Raw genomic sequence first — 16548 nt, 5'->3', positions numbered from 1 at the left:
ATAGCCCGGATACTAAATTATCGGGACCGCGACGCTGCCCTCCGCCTGTCCAGAGAACATGGGCAGCTCAATCTGCCCTACGCTATGCTTTTCCTGGCACGGCTTAAAATCAAGAACTCTGGGAAACAGATATTTTTCAATACCCCACAACAGGACTTTCTTAAAAGCTTGCCAAAGCAGCCGGCGGCCCGCGCCTCTCCTCCCCACTCCCTGGAAGAACACGGCGGCGCCTCCGACATAGAGTGAAGAAAGGCTGCACCGGCCCTGCAACAATCTTTGCATAGTGGACAGGAACTTGCCGTCACGACATGGCCTTTCCTGGATGCATCCTCTGTCATAGCCGGTGGGCGCGGAGGGGAAGAAATGCGACAAACTGAACGGGATGATATGTATGGACTCCTGGTGTGCGTCCCTCCACCCGTCTAGCTCTGCTGAGACTACAATGCCCTGGACGGGACGGACTTAAGTTCTTTAGCCTATTATTGTGACCTGTAAGCTGGTAATGACTTTATCCTGAAGAACGCCTATATTCTCGCATTGGTCACCCATTAAGGCAGTGATGTTGTGATGTAGTGAGATAGAGGTAGTGAAAGAGAGAGTGAAAGTGACTTAGTGAGATAGAAAGAGTGAGGTAGAGAGATAGAGTGAGTGATGTAGTGAGTTAGAGAGAGAGTTTTTCTACTTCTGTCACGGTGGGTACATGTTTACTGTTTGTAGACTTTTAGGCCCCTTTACAAGGCCAAAGGCTTCTTACTGTCAGTCAGTTTTCTCTCTTATCCATATCTGTGTAAAAAAAAAACACAAAGGCTTAAAGAATGTCCAAGCTCCATAACAAGATGCTGAATAGAATATAAAAGTGGGGTTTAAATGTATGAGCAGTGTTAAAAAAAAAACGACCCCAAGTCGGTTTTTAAGAAAGTAAATTAGTTACCAAGTCTAAGTCTGTAGTATGCACACCATCATCTAATACTATTCTATTTACATTGGGAACTCAGTAAGGAGGTGCAGTCTTTGGAGTCCGCCGTTAATCCTGTTTGCCTTAACTGTATTATGACAACTTTGAAAGTGGGTCAGCCCTGCGTTTTACGGTGCAGTAATTAAACTACACAGACCCTCAGTGAAGCATTTTGTTTAGAATACAATGTGTCAGCAGTCAAACGGCGCGCCGAGTGGGCGTGCTCACGGCACACAGCCGCACATTTTCAGCCCTTTAGTCCCCCGTTGATGGAGATCACATCCGCAGATGTGTTTCTGGCCGCCTGCTCGGAAATCGAGTGGAGCCGCCGATTCCCAGGGGCCTCCGCGGCCGAGGGCGGACGGGGCGGCATCTGCAGGGACTGGGCTCCTATTAACGCTGCCTCTGACGGGCTAATCCTTTGCTTCAGTGGTGCGAGAAAACCGCGCTCCGCTTCCACCTGGTGCGGGGCCTCCGCCTCGGAGCCGCTGCATGTGTCACCCAGTCATGGCGAGTCCCGGCCGTGGTTACTGATTAAGATATAGGGCCTAACTAGGCGGGCAGCGCGCAAGAGCAACAGCAAGAAGATCCTCACGGCCAGACGATAGCTAAAAAATGTCGGATGGAAGCTTCAAAACTTTTTCGGATTCGAGGGCGTGTTCCTGCTGTTCTAAAAAGGGCGTGGCTAAAAAGTGGAAAGAACAGCACGGAACACGCCCCCGAATCTGAAAGACAGAGCCTATTTGGACGGACGGCTCTCTCCTCCAATGGCTGGACTCCGTTTAGGAAGCCAGCCAATGGAGGAGAGCCAAAAAGAGAGGCGGGCTAAATAGCCACTCTAAGCGTCTGCGATGCGTGGTTCATGTCGTGGCTGCACAAACACGTCCAGTAAACTGTGCTGACGTCGACACAGTGGGACTGTTAACTAGACATGCTAGCCAGACTGGGGATATGATGGGGCTTTGTGCTCCTAATGAGCATCAATCCAGCTGAAATCTGACATTGCCTCGAGCAACATACTGTAAAGGTGACGCTACAGCCCCAAGCCAGGCTATATGTGCTAGTTGCATCGGTAAATAGCGATAACTATGGCTCCGTTAAAAGGGTGTTGAACATGCTGTGGTTACATCCCCGTCACAAATGTTTACAACTACAACTTTGTCGCTGCGTTACTCCAGTGCGCACCCCAACACGATCCACCATCGACACACATTGCTACAGCCACACGCCTTCTGTTGCTCTTTCCCCAGTATGCTGGGGCCCTGCAAGCCGGCGGTAATCTGGCGCCCAGCCTCACAAAGGCACACTTGCCCCACTAACACCTTCTGGTGGACTGCAGACAAGTCAGAATACAAGCCAACATTGATCACACCCATGTCTCTCCGTGGGGCACACCATCCACTCAACGTGACATGGGGACAGCCTCCCTGTGACGGATGGAAGAGCCAACCTATGCCCTGGACACCTGGTGTCCTTCCCCTTATAGTCCGACAGTCAACCTCTGCGTAAATCTCTTAGAGCGGGGCAAGGCACAGACCCCGCCCATCTCACTATTTCGCCCATGACCAGCCCAGGTTATTAGCATGCAGGACACACGCCCCACCCCCTGTCCCACAAGCAAAACACACCCCGCGGACTCCGCTAGGGGAGGGTTGGCATGTCTGGAGAAGCGCATACTGTCTGGGGGGACAAAGGGGTGTCGCGAGCAGCGCGCCCTGAGCTACCGTGCCACTCCGCGGCGCGATCACAGAATGTTGAGCGTATCTGTCAAGCCTCGAACCCGGTTCCCCAGCTCGGAGGTCGACCGCACTAGCCGTTAGGCCACATTCTTTCCCCCAACAGCTGAACACCTTGCCTGTCCAAAAATGGCACGCTGTCTGTATGTTTTCAAAGAGCACTGTCAAAGGAGAAATTATTGCAAAATTAACACATTTGCCTGAATCAACAGAATGGGCTTTAAAGTGTGCCATATCTCTACATTTCCCTTCAAAGCAACAGTGCCTGCCGGTACAAAGCACTGTGGGAAGCGCTTTGACTATAACAAACCATCCAGCGCATAGAGAAATCAACCCGTTCTAGATAGTGTGTGCGCGGAAACCAGAGCCTGGCCTAGCTGCGGGTGGCAATGGGAAATCACGGCACTTAGGGGCGCAGAAGCACTAACGCGGCCCGGGGACAGCGACATGGTGCGCCACCCAACCAATACAAGCCGAGGTAAGCTCGCGGCCACACAAAGGCCCCCACCCCGTTCAAAAATCGGCGCCTGCCTTGAGCCCAACTCACTGCTGAGGGGAAGGGGGGGGGGGGGGGGGGGGGGGGAAGAACAGCACCTGGGATGGCCACAAAACCCTACAGCCAGGCGGCAAGTTGGTGGTAGCAGGGAGGTGGGGCGAGGTTCGCGGTGCTTCCGGGCGCAGCATAAATAAAGTGGTGACCCTGTGTCGGACATACATCGGGTTGGAAGCACTGGTGACTAGTCCCCGAGCCTGCCTCAGAATTACTACCCGACCGGAGGGGCAACCCCCTAACTTCATTCCCATACATCACACCCTCATTCAAATTAGAGAAGGAGGCCTCCTTTGAGACGCATTAGTGCTAAAGCGTTACCAACAGCTGGCCCCCTCGAGCTCACCACCCTGCCGCCCCCCATGCGGGGGCACTTGCAAGTGGCCGACGCACGCCATGTTGCATTTTCGCCCAACACACGACGTACGAGAGAAACGCTGCGGTACGATAGATAAAATGCTCCTTTGCTCCGAGGCCCTAAAATAATTACACGGAGGCCTTAATCACTTTAAAACATGGAGCGTCGGGAACCGAACACTGCTTGCCATGCGCCGAAGCTGAAAGTCCATTTCTCAAGGCTACACAGGAGCCCTGGATATTAGAATGAGCATACAACATGCCCCCCCCCCCCCCCAACGTCCCAGATGAAACCGCTAGCAAATCTTATTGGGATTGCAATAATTGCAACCTGGAGATACAGCGCACGCACCTTAGTAGCGCTGGTCATCTAGGCACGGTGCGGTAATTGATATGCTGCACGCACGTGCTCTCGGAGCGCTGTAAGCACTCACCACCATCTATGTCACAAACCCAGGCACGGGGAGGCCCAAGGTGGATGACGTCGCCACAGCGCCTCTATGCACCACCAAAGCTCGACGAGCGGTCGCGAAACCGGGGTTCACCGGACCACCGTAAAACAACCAGCCCCGCTCGCACCCCTCTTCATCCAACCTCCCCACAGCCACCCATCACTGCATGGGTATCGTCAATGAAATCGGAGGGCTACGTATTTGAAACCGGAGACATTGGCTTAACAGTTACAGTGGTTAACCTTTTTATATTTATATAGCGCGTACTCGACCCGACGATAATGGGGCGCCTTACTTCGCTCCGTATTTACAGTGGCTACGGCATTGGCATAATACATTAACGTACTCGGCTAATAAACGGTTATTCACCGAGATCTACCTGCAACGATCAATGGGATTTGAAACCTGTAACCTTGAGAGTAAGAGCCTCAGACCTTAACCATTATGCCACAGTGCCTCCGATCTTAGCGCGTCCTTAAAATTAGCCAAGATCGGACACCGAGCCGCCACTCCTAGCGACTGGACTCGAACCAGGCTCTCCTGCTACCCGGTCCGCCTTGCTCGCCCTCCGCCCAGCACAGCCCGCGAAAACGGCTCTCGCCGCTGTCCACAAAACTGACCGACTCAATAAACTCTGCTGCCCAAAGAAACTACACTCACCGCAAACAAAAGGCACGGCGTGAATACCCGGTGTGCAGGGCAGTGAGGAGGACCCAGCGCTGGGGCGACACACGAGTAGTAGATGGAAATGTGAAACGAGAAAACCGCGCTCCGCTTCCACCTGGTGCGGGGCCTCAGCCTCGGAGCCACTGCATGTGTCACCCAGTCATGGCGGGTCCCGGCCATGGTTACTGATTAAGATACAGGGCCTAACTAGGCGGGCAGCGTGCGAGAGCAACAGCAAGAAGATCCTCACGGCCAGACGATAGATAAAAAATGGCGGATGGGAGCTTCCAAACTTTTTCGGATTAGAGGGCGTGTTCCTGCGGTTATAAAAAGGGCGTGGCTAAAAAGTGAAAAGAACAGCACGGAACACGCCCCCGAATCTGAAAAAGACGGAGCCTATTTGGAGGGACGGCTCTCCTCCAATGGCTGGCCTCCATTTAGGAAGCCAGCCAATGGAGGAGAGCCAAAAAGAGAGGCGGGCTAAATAGCCACTTTAAGAAACATAAGATCTCCGGACTTCCGGTTCTGCCTTCGGCAGACCGGATGGTCCCTCGACCTAAAAAGAGAGAGAAAAAGGTCTATCTCCCAATTGGATCACCTTCCCCTCCCTGGGAACTGAACATAGTTCTTGCTAAATTAAAGAGTCCACCCCTCTAACCTATCCACAAAGCCTTATTGCAGCACCTGACTTGGTAGAACGCTTTCTTAGTGGCAATTACCTCTGCTCGCGGAGTGAGTGAGATTCTGGCCCTGTGTTCTAAAGAACCTTCTCATTTTCGAATAGATTAGTCTGTTACTCACCCCACCATTTTTCCTAATCCAACCACCCCCCCAAGAGGGTATTAAATTCCCTTGCCATAAAAAGGGTTCTAAAATTCTACCTGGATAAACCTAAGAGAATGAGAGTCTCTTTGTGAATTATGGTCCGATGCGCTCTATTCTTCCTTCCTCTAAGCAGTCCATCTCCATATGGATAGTGTCCTGTATCACTTTATCTGATCAGTTAGCTAACAAACAGATCCCTGGTAGACCGAAGGCTCTCCACTAGAGGCAAAGCCTCCACTACAGCCCTTCTCAGGAATGTACCCATTCAAGAGATATGTAAAGCGGCTAAATGGCAATCGGTATTCACCTTTACACGCCATTACTGCCTAGGTTCTGATATTCCGGCAGATGCACAGTTTGGGCAAGCTTCCTTGAGGAATTTGTTTGGTTATCATGTTCAGAGTGTGCTAGCTATACTGGTGTTCGTCCACAAGATTCTGGGGGATCGGAGGCCTCTGGTCAACAGTGCGCGGGAAGAATTGGAATCTACAAGTGTACTCACTTACAGGAGAGGAGAACAAACTTTGTTACGCAATAAAGTCTCACACTGGACTGAATGGCAGTCGGTGCACTCGTAACCCTGTAAGCAGGAGATAACATTACAAGAGCTTTTTCACTGATTAAAGGAGGACATACACTTATTTGGCCAGCTGGGTTAGAAGTAGAACCGGCGGAGAGGCGAGGGGATTTTTGAGAAGTGAGTAGACTGACAGCCCTGAAGAATGATTAAAGTTGTAATATTGTATTAATATTTGCATGTGCTGAGTATTGTTAGTAACTTTGTTACTAGGTTAGTAATGCCATTGTGGCACTCCAGGACGCCCAGAGTTTTTTCCAGCTCAGCCTTGGAGAGCATGATAATCCAAGCTTCGTTCTCCTCAAGCCAGTTGCATGGGTCATTCTCAACACTCTTGACTGACAGAGGAACCAAACGATTGGAGGCATGGGGAAAAGAATATTTTCAGCGGTAAGTATGCCACTCAAATCATTTAATGCCAACTGTCTACTGACCATTGCATACACTCTCTTTGGGATAATGCTCAGGTCATTTCCCCCATGTATCGGAGGCACACTTTAAGCAGGTTCTCAGTAATGGGCAAAAAGCCCCCAGGCGTGGTATAAAGTCGGGCCTGAATAACACTGACTCATTGCAGGGGCGGTGGTCACTTTGGTATCTATTTGCTGCCATGACTTAAATTATCCGGTTTCTCTAGCGATCTACAGGCCAAGCTCATGGATTTTCCTTTCGGGTTGGACCAGTTTGTTTGAAGATGAGGTAGACTCTACCCTAAAGAGGTTTTAAGCCCGCAAGGAGACGTCCCTCTCACTGCGTGTTCAAAGGCCTCAACCCAGAGGGACTACCACCCTTCTCTGTGCCTCACAGCGTACATCTCAGTCCATCGCTCCTTGAGCATCTGCAGCTGCACAGCCTCCTTATTGTGCCCTTGCCTGCATATAGCCATCCGGTTGGAGGCAGGATCTGATAATTCCTCCAATTGTTGCAGGTCGTCGCTTCACTTCAGACAAGTAAGTCCTCCAAATAGTCCTTCGAGGCTATGACCTTCCTTTTCTGTCTGCCTCACTACACCTTGCACCACCATCCGATCAGCTGATGGAGGAACACCTGTCTGTACAGCAGGAAATCCATAGCCTTTTGGCAAACCTTTCTCATTCCACCTAAAGGGGATGGTGATCAGGGAAGAATCTCTTCTAGGTTTGGGGAGCTCATCTGGGAGAGGTGTAGATTAGAGGACTCTGGTCTCTTGCGGAGACTCGACTTAATATCTGTTGAGCACAAATTACTTGGCATTAAAGGCCTTACTGTCCATCAAAGGCAGGCTAGTGCAGGTGCTCACGAACAACACCATTGCTATGTGATACTGCAACAAGCACGGCGTAGTGAGGTCTTGGTTCCTGTGTCAAGAGGCTCTCTCCCTCAAAAAGTGACGGACCCATCAAGGAATTTCTCTGTTGGTAAACCACCTGGCGGAACCCCACTGGACCTGTGCCGAGATCCTTGCTGGTACCGGGTATGAGAAGTTGGCCTGATGTATGATGTCACTAGTTCTAGTGTACACCTTATATCAGTCCAAATACCCTTATGGTGATTGGTTGTAAAGTCAACCTTATAGACCAGCTATCCTAGTGGTAGCATGGACAAGAGCAGTCTTAGGCTAAACTCTGAATGGCATGTGAAGCCAGCTGTGATACCATATATAATCCCTTGAATACCAAATGAAAGGACACCACAACAGATATATATATATAAAATAAAGTGTATTTATTCTAGACAAACCCTCAGCACTCTTTATGAGATTAGAGGTAAGTACAACACAGTCTTATTTATGCATACATTAAGTCACACAGGTAAGTAATACAGTTAGGCCCTAGGGGCCACGCAAACCATATACTAAGTAAGTGGTATAAGGACCACTGTCACGGAAATAGGATAGGCCTAGGCCTAGGGAATCGCTGGGGCTACACTATACTACCAAAGGTTAGGAAGTGGGATGCCCACGGGATTCAGGTGCAGAGTGGAAACACTCACGCATAATGCGTATAATAGATAGAAATAGTACAGTTTTGAATTAAGTAGATTTAGGACACTTCCGGAGTAGCTAGGAAGTCGAGACTGGAAAACTAGACACTAGGATAGTCACTATCCTGATGAGCCCCGGAGTACCCAAGTTACCTAGCCCACAGGCTGCGGGTGCATAGGGATGAAGTTGCGTCGGGTTTCGTCGTCGACTCCTATGAATGCCTGAAGAAAGATGCTGACAGGCAGTCAGTGAAGAGTGTCCGGTGGTTCCCAAGGCTGGGATCAGGAAGAAAGGATACCTGCAAGCAGAGGGGACAGAGTCAAGGTCACTAGCCAGTGACCACGTGGAACCAGGAAGGAACTAGGCGATGTCGTGAAGATTGCAGGTGAAGGTGAAGCTTGTCGCTGCAGCCACGAGGACCAGGGAACATCGAGGACGACCAGGAGGCGAGCTGTCCCACGAAGGCTCTTGCTGTCGGCGGCGTCGAAGTTGGACTAGGACTCACCAAGCCTTGGCAAGCGGAACCCACGAAGAACGGAGGACTTGCTTCTGGTGCAGACCAGGAGGGTCTGGGGTGCTTCTTCTTTGCAGAGAAGCGGGAGCCAGTCTGGAGGAGCCAAACCAGCGCTGAAGATTTCAGGGTGCGTCGTCACAGAGGCCATTAACCAGCGGGCAAGCAACCGGACAGACGCGGCAAGCAGGAAAATGCAGAAGGGCCCCACGCAGGACTCGTGGAGTGTGGGGGGCTGATCTTCGGTGCAGATGGTGCTTGGGGCTTCTCAATCCCCGGTGCACAACTTCGAGGGTGCCTCAGAAGCTGCGCTTGAAGATACTAGCCACTTTTCCCAGGTAGCCGGTCCCACGTGTCTCGTCGCCTCCACGGATCTCAGCACGGCTGTGGATGTGGATCAGGGTCGGAGAAGTCTGGAAGTCAAGGCTCTGGTCGGGCTCTGCAGTCGGTCCCTCGTAGAACTGGAGCAAAGCAAAGGGTAGTCTCTTGATGGTGCCTGTTTGCACAGGGTAGCCACTCCTTGGCCACAAGGGAGATTCTTCAGTCTTCTTCTTTCGTCGAATGTCGAAGGTCCAGAGTTTCTGTTCAAGTTGCAGGTTCAGGATAATCTAATCTCCTGGGGCCCAGCTACCACTCTTATACTAATCTGGGGGGCTGGGATACCTGCTAGGTCATGCCTTATGGGTGGGACCTGGGAGGGGGGTGGTTACACCCCCTTCCCTTTGTCCAGTTTCGCGCCAGGACTGGGGCTGGAGTGCCCCAGCACCGGTTTCAACTGGACTATGCATGGAGCACCCTGTGTGCCCCAGGCATGTCTCATCCCTTTCAGCCCTCCCTGCCCCAATACACTAAAATCTGTCTGGGGAGGTGCTAGCACCTCCCCAAGCAGGGAACCTATTGTCCAGGCCTCCCTGGCTGGGAGGGCTCCCAGCAGCAGGAGGTCAGACTCGTGTCTGTGGCAGCAGCATCCATTTTGTGATGCTGAGGCTTTGGTGAGAGTTAAACAGCAAAGTAGGATTTTAACATGTCTCTCCCTCTAGAAGGGAGGAATAATATCCTCATCACCAGAAATGGTATGGGGGTATTATTCCAAAGTGTTAGACACCTTACACGACATGTTTTGATAAAGCCAAACCATAGTTACCATAACCGTTTAAGATTATAAGGCACTTTAAGAGTATATGGTAGGCTATATCATAGAACAGCTATAAGGACATGGTTCCGAAAGCTGAAGACAGGCTCAGCTCATGCTAGAGCACCATCGCACATGTTACCAAGCACTCTGCCTCCAAGATTGTTAAGGCCTGCCATAGGAGTGGCTGATAGGTACACATGTGTCTATATATAAGGTAGATATAGGTATACTATATCTAAGCAAGGGGTGATTACACGACCTTGCCCCAGCTGAGTGATCAGCCAGTTGTGTCTGATTGGAAGGCCAGACCAGGGGTGGCATAATACATGCTGCAGCCCCTGGGAGGCCTAGGGTACACCTATGCCCTGGGTACCTAGGGTACACTGTACAGGGTCCAATAAGGTGATCCTTACCAATTGGTTATGTACCTAGGGTACATGGAGTCCATTTTAAAGAGAGAGCAGACAGCCTGAGACCCTGAATGGCAGGATCTCAGGCCAACTAAGTCGAAAAACCAGCTAGACACTAGGCAAAAAGTTGGGGGTAACCATAGTCAGATATCCACCTTCCTACACCGGGCTGTGCTTAGACTTCTTTGCTGCAAGCCATGCTAGTTCTGACTGGTTCTTGCCTGCCAAAGCTCCAGATGCACAAATTCCAGATCTGGAAGAAAGTTCATCTAGATTTTGGACCATGACGTGCATGAAAACTGTGTTTTTATGCATAGTTTGGTAGCATTCCCATATGGTGCATCTGTCTAGATTCCAGTATTAAAGATGGATACTGGAAATTATTTTATCTGACACCATCCAGGTTCTTAATGTTCCACGCAATAAAGATGGCGACGAGAAAGTGGACGAGTTGCTCTCCATATTTATACTGATGCTGAGCAATACCTTGATCTTCAAAATGCTAGTGGTCTAGACACACCACCTAAGACAAAATTGCACATGCTGTTGTGCCCTCTGACTCAAGAGACCACCACTTTCATTGTAGTGTGTTGGGGAGGCCTTGGAGTTGCAGATGTCTACTGTAGAGACTAAGTGCCTAATTTAGACTTTGGCAGTCCTGGGCCTGCCGTCACTTTTTGGCGGGTCAATCTGCATATCTGGTGGTCCGACTGCTGGATTACAATGTGGGCAGTGAGACCACAGTCTAACCACCGCCAAGAGCTGAACTCCTGCGGCGGTGTGGACAACTGCAGTCAGTGGAGGTGGTGCCAGCATCGGCACCGCCGAGGCCATTACAACCTACCTTTCCACTGACCTTTTCATGAAAAGGTCAGGGGAAAGGAAGGGAAAAAGCCGCAAAAAGGACCCCGTGGCCAATTTGGCCCATTGGGAATTGAAGATAGGGACGTAAGTGTGTACCCCTGTATGCCTGCACTGCTGTTCGTGCACTGTGTGCCATGCACAACATGGTACATGGCATCAGTTCATCTGACTTGCAAGTGGGGCTGCACTGTGGTGGCATGCACATCAGGCTCTCTGAGCGGAAGCATGCCGCCACAACACCTCCAGTGGTCGGGATGCTGACAGCTAGGCGGCGTTCTCCCAACCGCCGCAGCTGCAGGCTGGTGATATCTCCGATAAAGTCTAAATTAGGCCCTAAGCCATTTCTGTTAACTGAAATTTTATAGCCAGATCCTAGTACCTCTGAACTTTTACTGCCTTTTAATGAGTCACTGACAGGCTTTCGTGGCAAAATGACCCTGTCCATGATTGGTGCCACTCACTGACCATATCCGCCTGTTTATGTAATGAACTTTTGATAGGTCCAAATGTATCATTTTAGTTCGTATACACAGACTGACAAGCATTTGTTGGTTGCTCGTTGTGAGAGGGCGTGCCAGGTATGTTGGTAGCTGATGTCCAGTTGCAAAGGTGATGCCTATATGTTGATCGATGTTGCAATTTCCAGAGGTTGGACGAGGCCCCCAAGAAGTCAAAGCATTACCTTCCAATAAGGTAGAATTATTGCAGGAGCAAATTACAGATCCAGTCTGGTGCCTGGGGAATTTAAAAGGTAAATAATCTGCAGTTAAAGTATCCACCAGAAAGAGTGTTACCAAAGTTAAGTAAAATGGTTAACAACTTTGTGTGTGACAAACCAGCGGAGAGCTCCAGGCTCAATATAGTTACCATGAGTCTTTTCTGCAGCTGATGCATACAAGAGTGCTCTTCGTCTGCCTGTTTCCTCATAGCCTTCTAAACAGTATTAGGTGTCACAATGCAGTACTTGTTTTGGTTAAGTAAAATAAAATGGAGAAATTGAGTAAAAAAGAAATCTAGTAAAATGAAGGTTAAACATTGGCACCAGGTTGATTGCTCAGTTTCAGTCCAGGCCATTGGACCTCACATTGGAAAAAAAGTCCCCTAATTTGTTTTTCTTCAAGCTGTGAATGTTAGGAGGGTTGTGGTGAAGTACTTGCTACACACTTCAGTTTTGTATAAATTATTCCGTCCAGTCTTGCAGTGGGCAGCGTTGATAGTGATGTAAATCTAAGCACTGGTTGGGTGGGTGGGGGTAGGTGGGAAATTGGCGGTAAAAAATCACTCCCTATCACTGGTGTTGGGTTGCTAAAATAAATACTGTTGATGGCCTAATGGCAGCACTCTTTGCTTTACATTGCAAAACATTGCCTGTGATGAAGGCTACTAGATATAATAGGTAGGCTGTAGTGTTTATATTTCATGTCTGTGGATCACGTATAAACATTTTAAACGTTTTGGTGAATATTCAACAAGCGAAAGTGTCTGTAGAGATGGGGAACAACATAGATATAGCTATTAGTTACAAGTGGGATTTTCTTTACTGCTGTAGAATGCATATTGATATTTCCTTTCAATGGCACACTTTGCTTTGCAGTCTGAAGACATTCGCCTGGAGCCAGAGCTGTACGAGTCTTGTAAAACTGACATCCACAACTTTTGCCAGAATGAACCCTTTGGGAATGCTCAGGTAATTTTCACTAACTTCTAGCTAGCAGAACACAACCCCAAGCAAATTCATTTGAAAGTCCCCTATGGACCCTTGAATGGCAATATGATGAGAATATGATGAATTCCGACTGAAACGAGACCCTTTCCAAAAAATAGGAACTGCATATTAGGCAGTAACTGGTCACTATCAAAATAACCTACGATGGAAACATTTCTTTTTGATTTTGCTTGTCTGTATTCTACTAATTTTGAGACCATTATGTATTGACTTTGAGAGGGCATGAGATGCGCTATTAATTTTCCTTGGTCCATTATCACATTCCTTTACCGTTGCTTCTGCAGATCATAGAGTGTCTGAAGGAGCATAGGAAGCAGCTGACCCAACGCTGTCATCAGAAAGTATTCAAGCTGCAAGAGAACGAGATGATGGACCCAGAGCTTGACTACACACTCATGAGAGTTTGCAAACAGATGATCAAGGTGAGACTGCTTGAGGGAGCTTCATGCTTGTGTGTTAATAGATTTTCACTCCACTTTGATCTGGCATGGCGACCGTACACAACAGCTCCTTCCTCTTTGCTTCACAAACCCTTTAGAAAGTTGACCTGATTATTGGAACTAAAGTGTTTATCACACACTCCCAATCTTGGACGGTGAATTGAAAATGAGACTGTGAGAATGTGTCTCTGTATATACTGTTCCCAAATAGGTACAGTGTGCACAGATTCCACAGTCCCGCGAGGTTTGGCAGAGGCTAAAGTTAGATATAACCGTACTCTCTAAAGGGGTAGCTTGGTCGAGCAGTAAGGCAGTATCAGAGGACAGTGTAAAGCATTTGTTGTACACACTCAGGCAGCAAATGGTCTCACACACTCAAGAACTGAACTCTTGGCCAATGGTTTAAATAAAAAAAATATGGTTGTTTTATTTTAGAACCAACAAAAGGTATCAAAATATACTTTCTCAGAATGAGATGCTTTAGTTAAATACTGTTGCAATATGCAATTTACTTTTGTAGGTAATAGTTACAGGTTGTTGCAATAGGCAACACAATTTCAAAAACAATAATACATTGAGCTCAATGGGAAGTTATATGCAATTAATTACTTTCAGGATTAATTTTCTTACTCCAGGACTGGATCCTAGATTCAGTCTTGGGACAGTTCTTGGAAACAAGTGAGTACATTTGGTTAAGTTACTGTTGTGATTTCTAAGCAATATTTTGCTTTTTTTAAAGTTGACACTTAAAAACTTTTTCTGATCAAATTACCAATGTTATCCTATGGAAGGAAATTCACTTAGCAGGTAAGTGGGGTTATGGTTACTTTTTCTAGGTCAGTGTTGGATCCTAGATCCAACACTAGTGTACCACCTGTAAGCAGTTGAGAGACTTCGGTTAAGTTACACAGGCGATTTTTAAGGAATATTTATAAGTTTGCAAAATCGACACTTAAAAGAAATTTCATAGAAAAACAGTCAATGGTTCCCTATGGAAGGAAATTCAAGTTACGGATAAAGTATGTTCTTGTTACTTTTGTAATCCAGGGCTGGGCTCCTATGCTCAGTACTGGGACCTCTATCTAAAACAGGTAAGTAATTACGTTTTCACAGTTGGTACGATTTTTAAAGAATATTTGTAGTTTGCAAATATCGGCACTTAGAAGAAATTTCACAGAAAAAGTCAATGGTTTCCTATGGAAGAAAATTGGGTTAGTGGTAAGTACGGTTGTGAGTACTTTTCAGGGTCAGTGCTGGGCACCAAGATCCAGTACTGGGATCTCTCCTAATAGCAGGTGAGTAGGTGAGTATTTCCGTTTTTGTTACTCGGTTGATTTTAAGTGAATATTTTAAAGTTTAGAAACTCCACACTTAGAAGAAATTTCAAGAGAAACCAGTCAATGTTACCCTATGGAAGAAAAGTGAGTTATCGGCTTTTGGGTAAGTACTCGACTGGCAGAGTTAAGGTTCTGGGCATAAACTCGGAGGTCTCCCAGGGTCAGGTAAGTACAGTTGTTACACCCTCAGCGGCACAGGGGCAGCCGGGTGCAGAGTGAGTTAAGCCCAATGTTATCCTATGGGAGGCAGGGGGGGCCTTGGTTGGTGGCAGCTGACTAGCAGGCCACGCGGCTGTGGGAGCTGGGCTCCTGGTCACTTGCTCAGGGCAAATGGGGAAGTAGATAGGTGCAAAGGTTACATTGCCAGGGCCACTCGGGCGGCTGGGTGCAGGGTGCTTTTGAGCCGTCGGGCGCTCAATTGATTTCAATGGGAAAGCTCCGGTTGGGAAAAAGACTGCAAGCTCACGGACGAAGATTCTTCAGGTGCCACCACCACTTCGAGAGGTAAGTTGGGTAGTTGGAGGATAGCTAGGTACCCCGGGATTGGGCACAGGGGGCCACAGAGCGCCAGGTGCAGGGGTGCCTTTTGGTGTCGGGAAATCTTACCCTCTGTTGATCGCAGTAGGGGGGGGCACCTTGTTCTGAGGCTGCAGGCTTCTTGTGTGTTGGCAAACCCTGGCCACATGTCAGCCCCTGGTAAATGGTACCCAGGGCCTTGTGACCAGGGAAGGCCTCTAAGGGCTGCAGCACTCATTGTGCCACCCTTAGAGGCCCTGTACCCTAACACACACACACTGCTCTTGCAGGCTGAGTGGCTGGATACAAGACAAAACAGAGTCGACATGGCACACATCCTGTGCCATGCCCACAACCTAAGGCGGAGATTTAATGGAATAGCCGCTTCTCGTGGGGACACTATTGCGTCCTGTCACTATTCGTCCTCCAGAGGCCCTATGTCAGTCTGCCATTGTTCACATAAAGATTGGAGTGGGTCTGGCATATTGCTGATCACTTTTCTGTATATTAATGATATGGCCTTTTTCTTCAGGAGTTCTGATAGTACTCTGTCCTCAAGGCGGGATGTCTCCAGCAACTCCTCTGATGCGGGGAGTGCTGCATTTAGGGCATGGCGGATTTGTAGGTATTGGAATATCCTGCTTGGAGTTCAGAGAATTTTAAGTTTCCCCTTTTTCCATAGGTGTCTGATATTGGAAATAGCGATGGTGTCCTATCAATCAAACCCCGGTTGGTTGCAGAGTTTTTGGGTGAACCAGAATGGTGTGGCGAGCATCAACCTATTTTGCCAGCCAAGTTTTTTTTATTTGCTTGCCTCCATATGTCAGTAGTTAAGGCAGTTGGGCCAATGGTGCGGCCCTTCGATGGCTGTGAGTATAGAGCCCCATTATACCCCTCTTTCCCTACCTGATAGTGGTCAAGTTGGTAGGCGGGTTCTGTCTGGGGATAATATACCCTGTGGTTGATAACCACTTGTTGTGATGCCCAGTAGTAAAGGCGCACATCAGGGAACACTATTCCCCCTTCATACCAGCTTCTAGTCAGTTTGTGCCTAGCTATACGTGGTGTCTTATCGTCCCATAGCAGTGTACTGACTTCACTGTTTATATGTTGAAAGTAGGACTCGGGAATTTTGAATGGGCACTTCTGAAGGATGTATCAAAACCGGGGGAGAGCTAACATTTTGAAGGGGGCCGCATGGCCCAGAAATGACTGAGGTAGTGTCCTCCAGTGTTTCATGTCACTACGCAATCTATTTAGGGAGGGTGCTAGATTATTGTCAAAAGAGGGTTGAGTCTGGTGTGATGAATATACCCAGATATCGCAAACCTTCCTCTGCTACCGTTACTTCACATCCTCGCTGGAGCTTCGGAATCGGACCATGAAGTATATAGATCACCGATTTGGACCAGTTGATTTCATTTCCCGAATATTTTCTGAAATTTTTTAAAATATTAAGGATTCTGTGTATGGATCGCTTAGGTGGTTGCTAGGTAGAGCAGGATATCATCAGCGTAGAGGGAGATCC

The 16548-nt window shown here is 48.5% G+C and overlaps 1 protein-coding gene across 1 annotated transcript in view; it reads left to right on the top strand.

Annotated features, from left to right (window-relative positions):
* Nucleotides 1-16548, top strand: part of GLG1 (golgi glycoprotein 1) — a 658311-nt gene that overhangs the window by 471897 nt on the left and 169866 nt on the right. The window contains exons 18-19 of the mRNA XM_085637427.1: nucleotides 12596-12688; nucleotides 13012-13149. Of these exons, the coding sequence (XP_085493553.1) occupies nucleotides 12596-12688; nucleotides 13012-13149 (231 nt within the window). The remainder of the gene's footprint in view (nucleotides 1-12595; nucleotides 12689-13011; nucleotides 13150-16548) is intronic.

Source organism: Triturus cristatus, chromosome 12, assembly GCF_964204655.1.
Source record: "Triturus cristatus chromosome 12, aTriCri1.1, whole genome shotgun sequence".
Taxonomy (NCBI): domain Eukaryota; kingdom Metazoa; phylum Chordata; class Amphibia; order Caudata; family Salamandridae; genus Triturus; species Triturus cristatus.
Note: the sequence above shows the minus strand (reverse complement) of the source record. Positions and strands in the feature narration are given on the sequence as shown.